Raw genomic sequence first — 19,348 nt, forward strand, 5'->3', positions numbered from 1 at the left:
GACTCCATTAAGCCAAAATTTACAAACACGAAGCTGAAATGTTTGACAGACACAGGAAGAAGAGCCACCAGCAGAACACCGTGCTAAGTTGGGAAAAGGATCTTGGGCTTCAAGCTTTAGTTCCGTTTGTTTGTGCAGGTAAGGGGGAAAACTCACTTTAACATCACCTTTGAAGAAATGACTCATCACTAGACAGTTAAAAAAGAAGAGAGTCAATGGTTACAACTAATATCCAAGAGGCCTGCTCGTATCGGACACAAAGATGGAAGGATTAGCGTACAATAGCTTGGCTCCCTCCAGCTCATGGGGCTCTACCCCCTGGTGAGGAGCTGACACGAGAGGATAAGACAACTCCATTAGGAGCCCGTATCACTTCTCTGCAGCATTCCCCGCAAGCAGATGGAGCAGCTATTTAGCCAAATGCACCGTGACTCCTGGTTTATACATGAGCATCTGGGATGTTTCCTAACGTGGGGCGATGTACAATGTATTCCGATTTATCAACTGTCCCACGTGCAATTAAAGATTCAGATAAAGAATTTGACGGTAAGGGCCCCTCGGCTGAACTGAAAAGCAGCAAGGCGTGAGGGGTCAAGTGTTTCTGCAGGATTTATATTTACCAAACAGAGCTGCCTGCAAAGGAATGTCTCCACTGAGCTGCAGCAGCATTAGGTCTGGGCAGGAGGAGTGAGCTGAAGGCGCTAGCTGAATAGCTAGCAATTTCTTCGTTTCAACTGAAACGAATTTGAATGTAATGTTAGAGTTATTAAAACAACCTTCTTTATTGCCCTAAGAAACAAAATATATATGTAGTTAGAGCCATATAATTTCCTGCTAATACACATTTTGATCTGAGGATAATGTGCAGTATCACCATTTTTCTGTGCATTCTACAAAAGGACTCTAATACCTTAGAACCATTTAATCAACATCCTACGCAGACAGTGAATAGATAATTGAAATATAAGTACTGTCATCCATATCCCCTTTGGGAAAGTGACACAGTAAGCATTATATCATTCCATTAGTCCATCCTTTGATGTGGGTTTTATTCTCATTAAACTATGTTTTAGCCTCAAGGTTCCCCCCGCCCCCCAACATCTCCATGACATGGCCATGCCAGAAAAAAAATAAAAAATACCCTTCTGTTCAAAAGGCAAGAACTACATTTTTACAAGCAATTGTATATGTCAAAAATATAAAGCTGCCTTTTAAATTTCTTGTTTACCAAATACAGTCAATGACAGCTTCTGGAAAACACAGGATGGGGAAAAAAAAAAAAAAGGAAGCCAGGAGGGTGGTGGTGGGGAAGGAATGCATTTACTTGTTTTCAAATAATAAAGCCTGAATACAAGCAGGATAAAAAATGCTTGAAAAGGCTGGCGTGGTGGTGTCTGCTTTGAATTGTGCCCTGTTTAAACAAGAGGAAAGCCTCCCACTGAAAAAAGAAACATTTTTATCATTCAAAAAGATCTCAGGGCAGTCCCTTTAAAATGAGGTATTTTCTAAACAAAATATTGGAATGTTTCCCTGCAGGGAATAAGCATCTGATCTCTTAAAAATGATTATTCCTGAAGAACTGTAGATTTATGGAGTTTTTGTTTTATTTGTTTTAACTTAAGTAGAATGAAACCTGTCTGAAATGACCACCCAAGGGAGCAGACCAGTCAGCTAAGTAGAGGCTGATCTTTAATGGGAACCGAAGTTGTACTGAAACCCTTGGGGAGGTTTTAAACTGCTGGCTTAAAGCAGGGCTGGCTAAACGCTTAGTGCAGGTTTCAGCATAAGCCGAGGACATGGATTTCCTCTCACTTACATCAGGGTAGCTCCACTAACATCAGTAGAAACATTCTTGATTTACATTAGTGTTAGCAAGCAAAGAATCAAGCTAATTACACCGAGTTATCAACAGTGATTACAGGAGGATTCTTTTTTTTGTAAGTGCACACACGTTTTTTCAGCATGGATGGGTTTTGTTACAGTTGTAATAGTAAATCTACTACAGGCAGCTGAGTGGAAAACTCAGCTTTACATAGAACTAGTCTTGAGTTGCAATCTGGTTTTGAATAAATAGGGAGAGTTTGACATGTTGCAATTTTCCATCAGTTTATGACTGTCCAACGTATATATTTGCAATTATAACTACAATTCATAAATAGAAGCCATCAGTGAGAAACATTAGTAGCTCAGGACCTCTTTTTGGCCTGACTCTTCAAGAGTTTTGGCCTATAATTTAAACTGACCAAAGTCAACACTCCCCTCAGAAATGTCAACAAGTAGGAAAAGCGTTACTGTCTCCATCGGTTGCAGTAACCATCACCCGCAGCCATAAGAAGCGGGAAGCACATGTACAGAACACAGCTCATTGTGCATTGCTAAGTGGTTTGTTGGACTCTAGGAAAAAATATTCACCAAACATGAAGATTTACTTCTTTTGAAGCATCCAAGGCATTATCTGTGTTGTGCCTTCCTCTGCCAAGTTAATGGACTTAAACTTCTCAAATGCACAAGGAAAAGCAAGCTGGAGAGTGCAATATCTCACATAAGGAGAACATAATTAAATTCCATAGCATATTATTCTCATATTGAAGGTTTTTGAGACCGGATTGGATAAAGCCTGGAGCAGCCAGGTCTGACCTCAGAGCTGACCCTGCTGTAAGCAGGAGATTGCTCTACAGCTCTCCTGAGGTCCCTTCCAGCCTGAACCACCCTCCGATGCTGCCTGTACCATGCTTCATGGCCGCGTGACATGAAACCCGGAGGTAAAGTGAGGGAGAAATCCCAGCCCCACTCCCAGGCAGACACTGCAGCCCCTGCTAAGACCAATGCCAAAGGACTTGGTAAAGAAAACAGTTGCAAGTTGCAAAATCCTGTGGGAGCAGAACAGAAAGGTGTCTACATGGTCGTGAATTAGTTATTTAGAACATGCTGTTTGATGACTTTTTTTCTAAAGATGAAAAATTATTCCTGTACAACTATTAAGTTTTTTTATGAGTGCTTAGCATAGCAGATCCAGCAGTACAGTAAGTTCATAAAAACAGTAGCTTTTTAACAAGAGTGTAAGCAGTTCTGTGTAGAAGGGCAATCAAAACTGTCACTTTGTACAATATAATGGAGCAGGACACTTGTCATCCTCAAGACTAAGCTCACTCAGCTACTGCAGCTAATACTAGAGATTTATTTAAATTAATCTGCAGGAAAATTAAGTCCATTACCTTAAAAAGCAAGGGAATAAATCATACCCAACAGGAAACCAGGAAAAGCTGCTGCCATTTCAGTTGAATCTAAGGTTGTGTGAGCACATGAAATTTTTCCTTATCTGACATAAAAACAATTCATAGCAGGAAAAATAATATCTGCTGTTGTTATAATGCAAAATGCAAATACGTTCAATGAGTTTAACACTGCAGCCGAAGTATGAAGAATATCTCAAGCTGTTTGTATTTCTAAACAAGACTTGGGGGGTCAGAGGAGGGAGGAGGACATGTGGGCAGGCTGGAATGATGGATGGCGTTTAGTGGCATGCTGTGTTTGGGTCTACTCTTGTTATTTTTGCAACAGCATGTCTCTGATTATTCTCTGAATAGAGAATAAGGATGGTTACGTCTCATTGCTCAAAGCGAACACTTTTTTCAGAGGCTTATAAATTAAAGAGGACGTTGTAAAGCAAGCAGTCAATGAACTATCAGGTGCTGTTTGTCACAAATCTAGCAACAGTGTCAGAAGATTCCCTGGGGGCATCGGCAGTAGGTTTGGGGCTGGCAAATAAGGTGTAAGTAAGTTGCCCCTATGTACAGCAGACCCCAGCTCTGCAGAGTCCTTCTGTATCATTGCCTGTACCGTTTGGTCCAGGCCAAATGATATAAAATATATATAACAGGGGCACACTGAACCTCCACATAACTATTTCAGCCATAAAACTGATGCAATACGGAGAGGACTCACAAAGGACGGAGAGCAGCTGCTTTTCTAAGCCCCATCCTTCCAGAGATCTTTGCCGAACTTGCTCCTGGCTCACAGGGTGCTGCCTGGAGTGACTGTCAGGCCAAAGCTGCCTAAACTTAAACACTTCTTGAGCGTCACCAGTGAGGTAATGACACTTCGGTCCCCAGCCAGACCTCAGAGGCCATGACAATGTTCACACTCCACAGTGCAGCCCTGGCCGCAGAGCTTTTCTCTGAAAGCCACCAAGGTTCCTCACTGATGAAAAGGAAGAGGCAAGTCCTCGGCAACTTGTGGAAAAGGCTGAGACATAGGGACTCGGGAACCACATGAACATGAATGCAGGGCAATGAACACACACAAGTGGTGCCAAGATAGGGGGATTTGTGTTGTTTTCTCAAAGGGAAAGCTTCAGGCAGAAAGGAAGGGGAGAAATGTTGGAAGCAAAGTCAGTTAGAACTGACAGCTGATCTTAAACCTAGATAAACTTGGGGCTGAAGCTGCAAATGCAGGCCACAAAATGAAACACATGGGGATAATTTCTCCACAACAGCGTGACATTTCCTAATGAGCCAGCTCCATGAATTAGCTTAAAACAGAGATGCCAGCTCATCCAGGGACCGGATGACTCAGTAACACCAAGGACCTCTCACTGGGGGTTACCAGTTTGATTCTGGCCCAAGCTCAAAGCGTCTAAGAATTGTCTTCGTGATGCCACAGCCTCTATAAAAAAAGTCACTGGTCTCAGTGCAGTTTCTCAGTGGACAGAAGTTCACTTCACAGCCTTTCCAAGGAGGTGCAGTGCAGCCAACACGATGCAGAGTTAACAACCTTCTCACTCTTCAAAAGGGATCTCAAGCTCAGGACTGGAACATGCGAAAACTGCTACCCATATTGACCAGTTGTAACAAAGATTATGCAAAATAAATTAAAAGGAAGGAAAGAAAGAAAAAAAGAAGTGAAATCACAATATATTTACAAAGAGTGCAAATGAAGACAGATCATAAAACGATGCCTTGTTTGCACTGGCTATCACCGATGTCATAACACAGCAGAATTAAAAAAGCAGCAAACATTTCATGCTATGAAGCAGCTAAAGAGAAGAAAATGCCAAACCTCAAATGTCAGACAATTTGGGCAAGGACTCTGTATGTACCCCAAGCTCTCTGGATTCCTTCCCAGAGCCAAGACACCAGTCTCTTACACACAATTTATCCATCTCTGTATCGCCTGTTTTTGACTAGTTTTAGCATAACCATTTAAGGGTTTTATTTAATCAGCCAGGAAGGAAAAAGTTCAAGCAACACCAGGGAATACGTGGCAAAATATAACAAGGTTAGATCACTTGCACTGGATTATTCTCCTCTGGCACACCGCAGAAGAAATAACCCCAGTCAAGATCTGCATGTTCAAGGGTCTACAGGGAACGGGTTCAACATTATTCAAGGTAAGTGACACTTTAAAGAACTTTAAATTAGCTGTTGACAGTCAGGTAGATAGATTGATGAGTGAGTACACAGAGTCCCCAACATTACCATTTTGTGGTGAAAGCAAATATGAAGGGGGAGAAGTAAGAAAATCTGTTAAATATGGTTTTGCCAATCTGTGGTGGATTCAGATGACAGGGAAGTTCATTTAAGGACATTGGAAACTTCTAAAACAAATTGATCTCTCTGAATCAAAAGCTGACAAAAAGTTTCCCAGCTATATTTTTGACTCCAGAAACACTGCAAGCCATGGCAGTAGACTATGACAAAATAAATAAATAAATAAATCAATCCCTCCATCATCTTTCTCCCTAACAGGTGTTCCTTCTTCCGGGGCTAAAGGACCACATGCAAGTGGAGCAGTTCCCCTGAACTCCACAATCAAGGCTGACTTACTTTACGTACAACAGATGCCCTCACTGCAGTGGTCCCTAAAATATGTTTTTAAATAAAATTAACTCAACTCAGGAATCTGTAATTAGCACCGTCTTCGAGAACAAATCGGAAGATGTTATTGAACTACTCTAACTATTTACAATGAGAGGGAATTTACCCCCGAGGTTCACTTTACTATTTTGTCTCAATTTTCTTGTAATTTCATCCATCACATTTTTTTCAGTCCTCCAAAGGTGATGGATAAAACACAGAAATAAATAGGACCAACTGTTCGCAGAAGCCTAAGGGAAAACATAATTTTGTTATAAATAATCCTTGGCACAAATCATGGAAATGTAATACTAAAATTGTTTGTTGAATCATTTATGAATTGGGCCTTCAGTTTTAGTTTGCAAATAAGGTAGAGTTTTTTGTTGATGTTCTTTTTCACTTTGCTTTTTTTAGCTGGAAAATAGCCTTTGAGAAACTGAACTGATGTATAATCCAGAAAACAGAGTGAATGAGGGATTTTTTTAATTTCTTTTTTACGGGAATCCCTGTGCTAATACAGGGCTTCTATTTGGGGGAGAAGGGGGGGGTGTACTTATGGATGATGATAAACTGCGTGATGACAAATTTTTACTTTATTTTCATAAGATGCCGTCACTGTGAATTTTGACCCCAGCTTTATGCTAAACATGTAGAAAAGGCAAAGACAACATGGTGCCTTACAAAATCACTAAAAAAAATGAGTTGCAGACACGTCTGCTGGGAGATAGGAATGATCTAACAGATAAATGTGACTGCTAAAAACAATATACGCTTTTGTGCTTGTTCTTAGATGTGACATTTTGAAGATTTGTTGTTACAAAGTAATGCAGAAGTTCGGTGGAACATAACAACTGTGTGCTGCCACGCTGTGCATGTAGTAGTCACACATGAAGAAATACACAACATATGTGGAAATTCTGTCATCTTGAGAAGTTCAGTATTTTAGAGGACAGCTGATTACCCAAGCTCCTCACATGAAAGTGATAAACGTGAAGAAAGAACAGAGAGGTGCATTTCTTTCTTAAGTCTTCTGTCTGAAATTGCTATTTTTTGTCATCTGAAGAGAGAGAGAAGCTTGGAGATAGATAAAAGCAACGTGAAGACTCATTTCTCATTAGCCGGAGCAGGTGTGCATAGCCTTACCTGATCTGTCCTCGCACCAGTGGTCTGTTTTTTGTCCTGTTCATATTTGAGTCAAACGGAACCTCAAAGAACTGTAATAAAGAAGAAGAAGAAAAAAAAAAGTAACAATCAAAATGAAAGGATGCCGGAAAGCATGCCATGCGTGGAATGTACTGACTGCATCTGCAGGTGCTTTAATCTCTATTTTTGAAGGTTCAGAAATACAACGAAAATGGCAAACTCCTTTTACGGAGCTTTGATAGTCAGCATTAATGCTTTTGGCATCCCCTTAGAAAGAAAATCACCTGGAGGAGAGAAATAGTTTGCGCAAGTCCCCAAAAGTTAAACTTTTGAAGTACAGTTTGATTCCAAGTTCTGTTCTTGACAGGTTTGACACAGCTTTTATATGCACACAATTATATATACACATACATACGGCCCTGCCCCCGGTTTTATATTAATACAAACAGCCCTTGCAAATGTTGTGCTTCTGGTATTTAAAAGACAAACACTAAAATTTTCAAGATCATCTAACTTCTGAGAACCTATAACCCACCCCAAAATCAATCAACTCTTGTAAAATGCTACCGAAACTGCACTGAGCATGTAGTTCTGGCAGCAGGGAATGAACACACCATATGGTGTTATTTAATGTCACAACCCAGTTTGACTTTAAACACTGCCTATGGGAAAATTCAGGCGGCACTATCTTTGCGCTAGGAATTCCTGCAGGCTTTTGTATGATCCATTTTATAAGGAGTGTTACTGGAAAAGCTGAATGCACTTTGCCATACAGCAAACTGTAAAGCTATTTAGTTTTATGTGGGCAAAATAATACTAAAACCAATAAACATATATTTACTTATAGAAAGAGTAGTTCTATTTATATAAAGAATATTTTCTACTGACATTATGTCTGAGGTTTTGGGGTAGGATCCCAATTATGGTGAATATGTAGGAAAAGCACCATAACAAATCATAATTTCAAACAATCAGACTGACAGTAAGCTCAGTATAGTCAAACTGCAGACTGATTTAAGGTGACTATATGATAAACGACTACATGATAAAATCTATGTTATTCCAGCAAGCTGACATAACCTTTCACAACAACAGGCAAAATTAATACGCATCTTCATTTTGACAGTGCCGCTGTTACTTGCTAATTAATAGGGAATGCCAGCAGACTGGGCCACTGGGAGCGGCTCTTCCCCATCAGAACCCTACAGGTGCACACCAGGGGAAAGACGCTTCATTTACAGGCACACAGAGATTTCAGGGACCACCTTTCCCATCTATCACTTCAAAGTAACGACTATATAACAATTTGGGAGCCTCTGCTGTTGCTCCTACGTATTGCAAGCACAGCAGGGACTGGATACCCGTGGATCATCCTGCCTAACATGGCCTACGATATTCTCCATTTGTGGTGACATTTTTAATATCGGGTTGAATCATCTTCCCGACAGGTTTAACCATTCCCAGGATTAAGGTTATAGGAAAGTCCCGCATGCATATGAATGAGAGTGCGTGCACGTGCTCAGGCCCGCATGCTAAAGTGATGCTGCTTAAACAAAACTTGCTAACAGTATGCTCTAAAGCCAAGACATTTGGCAGTGGGCATCATCCTCGTGTTTCGTCATGCTTGTGAAACCTTCCAAACCTGGGAAAGGAGACTCAGGTGGGTGGCAGGGAAGACAGGGTAAAAGGTTGAAGAGGAATCAGCAGAGACAGCTCTGCCTGAGGGACCGCAAACCTGCACTTCCCCCCCTGCCAGCCAGTGGCTGCAAAACCCTCTGCCACAGCATCTGCCTCGTCCCCCTCCAGCGGCTGGCCAAGACAAATTAGTGGATAATTACAGTTGTTAACTTGGCTGAAGCCCGTCCTGCATATTGAAGTCCTTGGTTTGTCCATGATGGATCCAAAAGACACCATGGTTCTGCAGGGGAGAAATCCTGCATTTGTCAGCTTGCTTTAAAGGCTGCAGATCAAATGCTCAAAAGTTAAGAAATATCAAAAACATGGGAACTGAAATAATCAATGCAGTTTTTAATTAGTAGTTCACAACCAAGCCACTAGAACTTCTTGTGGGGGAGTTGGCTGGGGCCACGCAGCCTGTAGACGGTTTGCTCGCAGTAATGGAGGCTTCGTGCGAGCAAACCGTCTACAGGCTCCATCCAGAGCAACTGGATGAAGCACTGACCCACTTCCAATTCCTTCCAACTCTCAAAGCCTCCCCATTTTATTATTGGTATTCCCAAAGCAAACTCAGGCTGCTCAGCCAAGAGTTACTCACACGAAAGAGGAAGGGGCTTCAGGAGGAAAAAGGTTTAGTTTATACATCTTTCACTTTGCCAGGGCATTCTGGTACAGTACTAGGCAACTCAGTCATTTACTTTCAGACAGGCAACAAACAGGTTACTTCTCATTCTCTGCTCGTTGTGCCTGATCTATAGCGGCAACGGTCACTCCCAGCTACAACCAAAGTCAGTGGAGACTCTGGTTTGGGAGAAGAGCACAGAGGGGTCCATGGGGCAGCCCCAGGCCCCGGCGCACGGAGCGCTGGCACCTCGCTTCAGAGGGACAGGTCGGATCCGCACGGCTGCAACGCTCCCCTTGAAGTTTTGGGTGGTTCACAAAGAACCTCTACAGGAAACCACAACGAGTACCTTCGCAGAAGGGAAAGCACCCCGTTTGGATCCGAAACCAGTGATTGCTTCTGACAGCTCAGCATTTTGTTAATGGTTTGTTTCACTGTTATACTTCAGAGACAATTACGTTAAATGAAGTAAAAATGTCATTTGACATCAGACTGGAAGAGCAATACAAGGTAAAAATTCTATAGAGCTAAAGTCCTTTTTCCTGAAAATATTTTGGGCTATACTTAGTTTTGCTTTTTTTTTTTTTAAAGACACAATTTTTATTTATATTTGCAAAGTCTGACTGCTTTGAGTTTACTTCAAGTTTAAACTTGTGCATGTGAGAAGATTCTGGCTCATTTGAGAGTATTTAAGCTTATGGACAAGGGTACTCCGTGTGTGATGGATAAAATCAAAATCACGCTCAAGTTTTAAAGTCAATGTGTCTCAAACATAAAATGACTGAATTGAACAGTTGGACACTTACACGTGAAAGTATTTAAACTTACGCAGTTATCAGTACAACCTGACAATACCATAATCAGTTTATGAAATATTTTCACATACTTACTACAGTAGTTAAACTCTGAACAGAATACCCATTTTGAACAAGAAACTTCTCTGATGAGTTAAGTAGTCAAAAAAATGTCCATCTCTGTTGTACACAGACACGGCTGCTCCCGAAATTAAGATTTCTGTATGACTTAAGTCTGAACTTTTTCACTTTTTTAAATCTGACAATCTGAATAATCTGTTACTGTCAACTGTACGCACGAAACCACATATCCAATTGAACTACAGTTAACAAAAATCCTTTTATTTGCAATGCCCTAGATTCCTTCCTGAGCTAGTTGCTATTACATGTCAGCAAGATGCCATTTATCAAACTTTTCCCATTTTGCCCCCAGATGTTCAGCAAAATTCTCTCTCCACTTGAAATTATTTTCCCCTGATATTCTAGAAAAAACGAAAAAAATGTGCATCTCAAATATCATTCCATAGGAATGAAAGAGTGAACTCAAACATATTATCTCATGCCAGGCCAACACAGTACAGCCTGTTTTAGAAAACAGTAAATTCAGTAAGAAGAATCCTGGATAAATAAATATTTTAGAAGTACTCAAGAGGCTTTTTCCTCAGGAAGTCTGAATGCATCAGTTCAGCTGGACAAGGCAGAATATTATCTGCCCTAGGTATCTGGGAAGCTAGCCATCAAAAGGACAGACAGAGGGTTAAATCTACAGCATCTAAAAATCCCTGAGTGACAAAACTTGGCAACAGCTTTCACGACCCTAACCTAAATTTTAATCAGTATGCATGAACATTTAAAACATGATGATGGAAAAAAATAAATCAGGCCAGCTAGTACTTTGCGGTTTATTTCTCTGGCAAGCTCATCAGACTCTCTGTGTAGATCTCATCTAGTTAATATACAGTAATTATATCTTAAACATCTAACAATTCTTAGATTAGCTGTCACATTACAGTGTATAGCTGTTTACACTCATGGGGGTTTTTTCCTTCAGCTTTTTCATATTGGTTTCCACTTTGTTTTTTAAGCGAAGTGTTAAAGAACATTTAATTTCTTCAGGCTACCTCCTGGAAACAGCAGAGGGTAGCTAATCATTCAGACCTCCTGGGAGACACATAGATTAATAATTTTATTTGGACTAAGCCAAGATTCCCATAGCATCGCCCTGCAGATGCAGATGACGTTACGCTACACTGGCACTTTGAGGACTAACACGATATGGAACGAGCAGGAGGGCGGCCCGTGCCTTTACAGGCTCTTTCTGTATCATCAGCGAAACACCGACACCACCTATTAAGTTTTCAAAGCCAGTGGCCTGACTATTTGCAGTTAATTAAGCCAGCGGAGCGGATGGAAAGCCCTGAGCACGTGCTGTGTTTGCCATCCATGGTCATTCCTGCGGGAGAGATTTTAAGTACGGAATTATGACAGTTCAATACCTTTACTCCTGTTCACACAAAAACATAAATAGAGTGCATTAAGAAGAACAATATGTCATATAGTTTATCAAACAGATCACCCACACTCAGGCTAGAAAACATCTCTCATATACTGCTTTGGATTTAGAGCATATCAAGCACCAGCCTGGCCCCCGTCCAGGGCCAGCTCTAATCTGTGACACATGGTGGAAACAGCAGCGGCTGAAATAGGCAACCAGTCTTCCATGTATTGACATAACATTTTACTCTAATGCTAAACACATATTTAAATCAGAACCGATAATCCCATGAGTCTAAAGATGGAGTGGAACCCTGCTATTCAGAGACAATTTAATTCAAGGCAACTCAGAAGTCTTCCTGTTGCAAACCCACCCCTGCATCCGAGCAGGCTTCCATGTGCTCTTTGGCAGCAGAACTGCCCTCTGGATGTGTCTCTCTCTGAAGCCTCTCGGAAGGGCAGTTCAGGTGAATCTATGGCACTACAGAGCAAATGAGAAGATGAGGCTGCTGCCGAAGAACAGGCACCTCCTCCTGCACTGAAGTGCTGCAGGTCTCCCAATTCCTCCCTGCCTTGCACTGCACTGGGGAGGGCGAGACAAGCTACGGGGATGGGTGAGGGTGGTGGCCGAACCCTCTCCTCAGCTACAATCTCTTGCTACAGACCCAAGCAAACATTTTTAACACAATCCAGGTAACAACCAGTACAACTGAACCCCCCACTTGAGCACTTTTCTGAATGTCTACAGCCAGGGGTGAAACTGGGCCGTATAGGTCAAGTCTTGCAAATATTGGTCTTGTTGAATTAGATGCTTCTGGGGTTCTCTGACTTCCTCTGCACTACAGTAAGCTCTGATCCTCTTTGGTTTTCTTTGGTATTGCCAAAGAGCGAAGCAGTTAACCAGAAACATCACTGAAACACACACTGGAAACCAAAAAGGCACATGAATCAGGCAGGAGTGGGTGGACCAAAACCAGGTGGAGAGCGTGGTGGCATTGCAGAGTCCAGATACCTGGCCAAGAACCTAAGGTTTTCTGGAAAGGTGACATCCAGAAAGCCATTCCTCACAGCTGGCCACTCAGCCTCCAAATTCATGAGGTTTTAGCACTAGCCTTTCACGTGAAGTCTCCTGATTTTCCCATGGGTTCAAACAAAAGTTTCTATAAGCAGCACTGGAAACCCCTCAGACCGTGAAGAGTCGAGTTCCTTCCTTTGTGAGTGCTATTCCCCTCCATATTACCTAATTATTTCTACTCCTCGTGTTTTCAGTGATTTATCTTACATTGTGATAAAGTAATATATAATTACATAAAAGGAGAAGAAAAACATAACATATAATTTATGGTAAATAAGATCAAAGTCAAGATTATTATTATAGGTTTTCTTCTGGTTTCCTTTCAATCACTTTTATATGAAAACAACAAAGAATAATTAAAGTATATTACAAAGGTCTTTTTATTCAATTGTACACAGATGTGACTAAAAAAAGGCAAAGGGAAGGATTTTCAAAAGCACTCATGTACTGATCTGACACTGTTCTCACTGAAGTCAATGGCAGTTTGACTTCAATGAGAGCAGAGACAGACCAACACTGAGTGATTCTGAAAATCCCACCCTAATTGTACAAACAAGGGAAGGCTTTAGAGATTGCTGGCTTGGAGATTGTATATTTGAGAATCATAAAGGGCACACAGCACCTGTTTGTCTTCAAGATATGAAAATAAAGCAAGGCAAATATTTTAAGGATTAGAAATGGCTTTTTTTCTTTTTTCTTTTTTTTCTTTTTTTTTAAAGGCAGTATCTGAAAACCCTCTGGCTCTGCAGTTCCCAGTCTAGCTATAGATTTGCTTTAATATTTTCCATTTCAAAAAGGATTCTAATTAAAAACGAGATTGATGCAAGCCTGAACAATGTTACTTACAGATAGAGAAGGGCAGCTAAACCCCAAACTGACATGTCTCAGCGAACCCAAGAAAGGTCTGCTAGGTAAAGCATCTACCACAGTTTAATGTATTATTTTTTTTACAAAAGCTTCCACAAAAGACGCATTCTTCTTATTAGTCAGCATTTAGAAGCCCATTGTTGTGTACAGGGAAGAGAATAGGATGTAATTGCAAAGAAAATGTTGATACCTGTCACTTCAGAAACATATTTTCAGGGTGGAGAACGCAAAGACTCACAGACTTCAATTAGCACCGACTTGTGCCCTCAGATTAACAACCTGCCGTGCAGGCTCTACTTTTAAGCACGCAAGAGGTGACATGTAAGACCACTTACATGCATGTGACTTTCTAGGGATTCCCAGAGACATCCACTGCCCCCAAAACTGAGAATTTTGTAGGTCTTACACTACACTTAAATACTAAGTGCACTTAACCAGCAGCAGAGCCCAGAGCCGCTGGCACACGGCTCTGTATTTATTTTCAGCTCATCCAAATCCTTTTAGCGGGTCTGACCGACAAAACAAGTAGTCATGAAACCCTTGCAGCTTAGTGGCCTCTTCATCAGCACTTTGGCCAAACAATATCCTTTGGTGATACCAGAAGTACCATTACAAAGAGCTTGAAAAGCACATGACTGTGCTAACACTGAGGACTGTCAAAGCAACACGGTCCCAACACACTGCTGCTCTGTCCGCGGGTCCCATCACGACAACGAGGGGCTGGGTGATGAGGTGAGGATGACTGACACCTCTTGAGACACGACGCCTGTACCTGCTGAAGCCCAGCTGGATGAACCGCTGTCACTGCAGGGGTGACATTCACCTGGGCAAAAGCAGTGAGGGTGGAAGGAAAGACCGTGGGTGTGCATGTGTGTGCCTGAGCATGCTGCAGTAAGCAAGGAATTCACGAAGCAGGAAAAGATAATTAAGGACTACATGTTGTCTTCAGCTGTATGAATAACTTTGAATGAAATAATGGGGCACTTGAACCAAACTACTTTAGCTACTTTACTCCTACATACAATGTTTTTCTTGCCTTCACCTTTGAATTAAATTTCCTAGCACCAATGAATGAAAAAAAAGCTCATTTCATCTCATTTTTTTAATGCACCTGATGTCCAAGACATGAAATGGGAGAAAAGACATGAATCTCCTGTTTTGGTAAAGAGAAAACAGGCTGGGTGATCACCAATGAGCCCAGCTCTTCCCACTAAAATCCTATTTTGCTAAGAAGATATTGTAACAAAAATGAAATAATAATAAAAATAAAACCAGGCCCTTATTTTAGAAGCTGTTCAATCTTGCAAACTGCTGACATCGTGAGCCACCTCAATAGCATATTCCTGAGGTTTCATGGAGGTCAGCCACAGCTTCAGGGGAAATGCAAGCTGGATACCGCAGACAGGCTTTCACCTCATGTGATCCACCTTGGAGAAATAGCTTTCACGGGAAGAAATACTGGTTTCTGGACAGCTGCCAAAGACTTCTAATAATATTAAATATTTACCACCAAGTAGTCTTTTTATTTAGCACACAATGCATCCACAAAGTTCCTTAGTCCAAGCCTTCCTCCAGCCCCACGTCCACGAGGGCACTTTCCCATCAATGCGTTAGGACTCCTTGAACCAAAGGGAACAACGTCCAAAGTACAGGACACACTGCATTGGGCTCTTCCTTTTCATCTTAAAAAGAAAATTGCCAAAAAAAATGTGTTTCAGGTCTGAGCCTCCAGTTAGATAAACACCTTGTGCCCTTCCCTTGTACTGACCCAACCAACTGAACACACAGAATGACCCAATCTGGCCAAAAAATATCACTAATTTTCCTATGGATCTTCTAATTTTTTGATCTGTGTCACTGGATCAGGCCACCCTGGACATGGAAACAGGAGAGAGAAAGGATGAAGCTGTGCCTTGGTTCCCAATGCTGAACTAGTGCATCACGCACCCCAAAGCAGAAGCAGCAACACAACGGCGTGTCCCCCATGCAGGGGTTAAACTGTTCTCTCTGTCCAGGCTCATGGAGATAAGGCAATGAAGCAACATTCACCTCTACGCATCATGTTGCTCTGGTATAATAAGGGAAAGCTTAACCTACCCACACGCACTTCAACAACTGGACTGTGACCACCCCAAATGCATCACCCACCCATGCAGGACGTTTGCTGGTTTTTAATGATTAATTATAAGCAGAAGTCAGATGCAGAGGTATAGACGTCCCGCTCCTCAGGAACTGTTTTATTTCTATATATTTTGGGAGCAACTAACAGAGCTGAAGAAAAATATCACCTTCGTGCCTACCAAAATACACTCGGAGTCACTTTGCAAAGCCATTTTCTCGAAGGGATTCCTTTGTGTTAAATCATATTTGTCACGATGCCAGCATGCCATGAGTGCAACGTATAATTTAAAAAACAAACAAAACTTCAAATAACAATCTCTTCGCTGAAGATAGGAATTGCACAAGGTCAGTATCTGGTTTAAGTTACTATATGTCCTAAAATACACAAGGCCAGGTCCTCTGGACACAGTGCAGCTGCTTTGAGCAACACTGCAGATAAAATCCGATACTGAAGATGGCTTAGACAAATTCCTGTGGTGGAATAAAGTTGTTACTCAGAAGTTCTTGGGGAAGTATTTCTGCTGCCCAGTGCAAGTGCTTAAGTTAAGCAGGAGATCCAGAGTCAACTGGGAGACACACATCTCCTCCAGATGGGAAGTGAGAACAAATAGAGGCAGGAGCTCATCTAATTGAGATGCAAAGTCTTTATTTCTCTCTGGTAACTACAGAGGGATCCTGAGCTCCTGGCTTTAGCCAAGGCAGTTGTAAAAGTGGCAGGTAACAAGCCAGCCCTCCCGACTATCCGTATCAGCTGCTTTTCAGTCCCCTGTGACTACTAGAGAGAGCTATAAAATGAAGCAGCCTCGCTGCTGCTCTATTCTTGCCCAGGAGATTAGAGCAAGGAAGTGGAAAGGTGAGATTTAAATCACTTCCACACATCTCCTGGCTCCAACCCATGTGTCCAGGATCCAGGTCATTTTAATCAGCTTTTTATAATTTGTCACTCAAATGATAAGAATACTAATCCACTGCAATGTGCTTCCTGCCAGGCACCCGAATATTAATCCACAAACTGTTCTCTTATATCACACGTAGAGGTGTTCGCTTTAACTGCTTGTGGCTGACACGTCCTGTTAGCAACGCTTTTCTTCTTACAAGACAGACAAAAGTAGCACCGTACATAAAGCAGCAGGCTTGCCTGCTTTTGGCTATGGAAAAGTTATTTATGTAGTTGCATAAACATAATTCACTTATTCAGAACATCTATTACTTTTGGAAATAAATTAACTTTTTTACTTGAAGTTACTGGCATCTGTGAAGAATAATTTGCTTTGGTCCATCTGTATTTGGCAAAAGAAAAGTCTACAGCTCCTTCTGGCCAAAATATTAAAAAAAAAAGCCAACCCCAAAACTAAAACCTGAAAAAGCACCATGAATCAAATCTGAGAACACTGTAACACAGCCAATAAAAAGCTTTAATGTGAACAAAGGTGTAGTAGCATCAGCAGTTATCGCCATGCCTCAGAAACAGAGTACGGTAGCATTGCCCAACTGTCACAGAACTGATCTGGACTTACCCGCAGCTCAAACCTCTTAACAAAAATAAACTCATTCCTCAAGATTTATTCCTCTAAAGTATTTAAGGAGTTGATATCAGGAAGAGTTTCAAATCACATTTTTACATATGGCACATTTAGGGAATCTATCAGCTCTATAGGAGAGTTTACAACTATTCCCCCTACAATAAAATTTAAAAACTTTTTCCTGTTGTTCAGATGTTTGAAAAGAGAGCAAGAAATCTCTGCAGGGGATTTCATGATTTACACTTCACTGGCAAGAGAACAGCTTTATCGCTTCACTCCATCATGCACTCTCAGTGCCAAAAGAAGTCTAGTTTCTATTATTCTGAAGAGCTTTAAATGTTAAAAGATAGTATCAAAGGCACCTCAACGAGTGCAATATTAGAACTTCATTTGTATCACAATGGTTTTTGGCTTTTTGGTTGGGTTTTTTTGTTGTTGGTTGGGGTTTTTTTTAAATCTTGGCAATGAAGCAAATTAAGAGAAATCACTCTCTTCTCTCCCCTTTATACAGAACTTAACAGAAAGCTATCAATATACTAATAATATTTTTTTCTTATTAATTTCATAGACCACAAAGAAAAGCAGCATCTCTGCTGAGGAAGGTGATAGTTACAAAATCTCCCAAAGTCTACCGCTAAAACAAAATCGCAGTTCTGTGAACAGTGGATTTCAACCAAGGGTCCTCAGACTGCACCGCAGAGGTTTGTTAAAGATGATCAAGAAAAGCAAGTTGTATATGCAAGGTGGCAAGCCATCTATGTGACATTTGCAAGGCATTCTCTCCTCCTAAAGCTATCGCAGCTCTGCTGATCAAAAGACATGGAAGAGATGCTCACAAAATGGTACGAAGTTTCTGGTCAAGCCTAAGGATTTTACCCATAGTAAATCAGTTTTGCTAAGTGATCTCTCTTCATAAAAACATGATTTTATGCAGAATGTGTAGATCTGCCAAATAAAGTAACGAGGTACAATATAACAACAGATATCCAAGGTATATTTAATCACTTAGCACCAGCTTTGCAAGTAAAATGCAGCAACCATCTACCTTTTTCTTTGTTAAAAGCAAAATGCACAAACTGGGACCACGATCTGAGGATGGCCATCATTACGCTCTTCTGCTGGGGCTGGATGACAAACCTATACACTAAGTCATCAAGTTACAAAGACATCTCAAACCAATAATTAGGTCTCACCTTTCCTTCCCCTTCACCAAGAATGAAAGTGAAGCTAGAGTCTTACGATGACCCATCAGAAAGCACAAACACCCAAACCTGTTGCAGGGACATCACATCATCCATCTTTCTAAAGCTGTCAAGAAATGTTTGTCATTCCAACACTGCTTGCATCTCCCAAATTCTAAGATAACACGCCCATCAATCTCAGCTAGAGTTAAAAGAGGGGTTGAAAAATAAATAGTTCTGAGTCATGTTACTAAGAGGGATTCCACACACTATTAATTTTCGCTTGGAAACCAATTAAGACACCAAATCAGCATTACCTCCCCCTCTTTCTAAGGTATAATGAACTATTCACTTGCATAAATTTATTTATTTTGTGACAGTGATCCTTTCAAAGGCTTTAGAAGATTAAACAACAATAAGTTTAGCCCTGGCTTCTGGCAATAAGAAAATTTTTGTCAAAAGGTCAAAGATATGGAAGGACAGCATGATTCTCTTAATCAGAAAACCATTCTTAAAACAAAAGAACAATAATAAGAAACAACATACAAGCAAAACTTGTCCTAAGCACTGCATGAACATCAATAGGCTGGAATAAACTGGTGGTTTCCACTCAAAACCTGGGGCAGCCTTTGTCGTCTTCAACCCAACTGTGGCTTCTTACTCACGAGTGCCACCAGCTCTGGCAGCACTTCTGAATGTCAAAGCAGTAATCTAGTGATGCCAGTGTGCAAAACTGCACAACCCTTCTATAAAAAGGGGTTTAATAGCACAAACCTACTGCCCACTCAAAGGGCTCAACGCTCCCACCCGACTCGTGGAGCTCATGCAGTGGATATTACCTAGCAGTGAACTTGCAGGAGCTTTTTAATATTGGCACAGAAATGCCACTCTTGTCAGATTTGTCTTCCAGGTGCTTCAAATGTCACCTTTGTTTGCTAAATGCTAGTCCAATATGAAGTTTTCTGAGTATCTATGGGGAAAAAAAAAAAAATCAAC

At 41.2% G+C, this 19,348-nt stretch overlaps 1 protein-coding gene across 1 annotated transcript in view; it reads right to left on the bottom strand.

The window, feature by feature from the left end:
• COX10 (cytochrome c oxidase assembly factor heme A:farnesyltransferase COX10) overlaps positions 1-19,348 on the bottom strand; it is a 104,231-nt gene that overhangs the window by 24,597 nt on the left and 60,286 nt on the right. Inside the window, exon 5 of the mRNA XM_086473709.1 lies at positions 6,999-7,069. Coding sequence (XP_086329835.1) covers positions 6,999-7,069 — 71 coding nt within the window. The remainder of the gene's footprint in view (positions 1-6,998; positions 7,070-19,348) is intronic.

The sequence above is a fragment of the Leptosomus discolor genome, chromosome 15 (genome assembly GCF_034619465.1).
Source record: "Leptosomus discolor isolate bLepDis1 chromosome 15, bLepDis1.hap2, whole genome shotgun sequence".
Classification (NCBI taxonomy): Eukaryota; Metazoa; Chordata; class Aves; order Leptosomiformes; family Leptosomidae; genus Leptosomus; species Leptosomus discolor.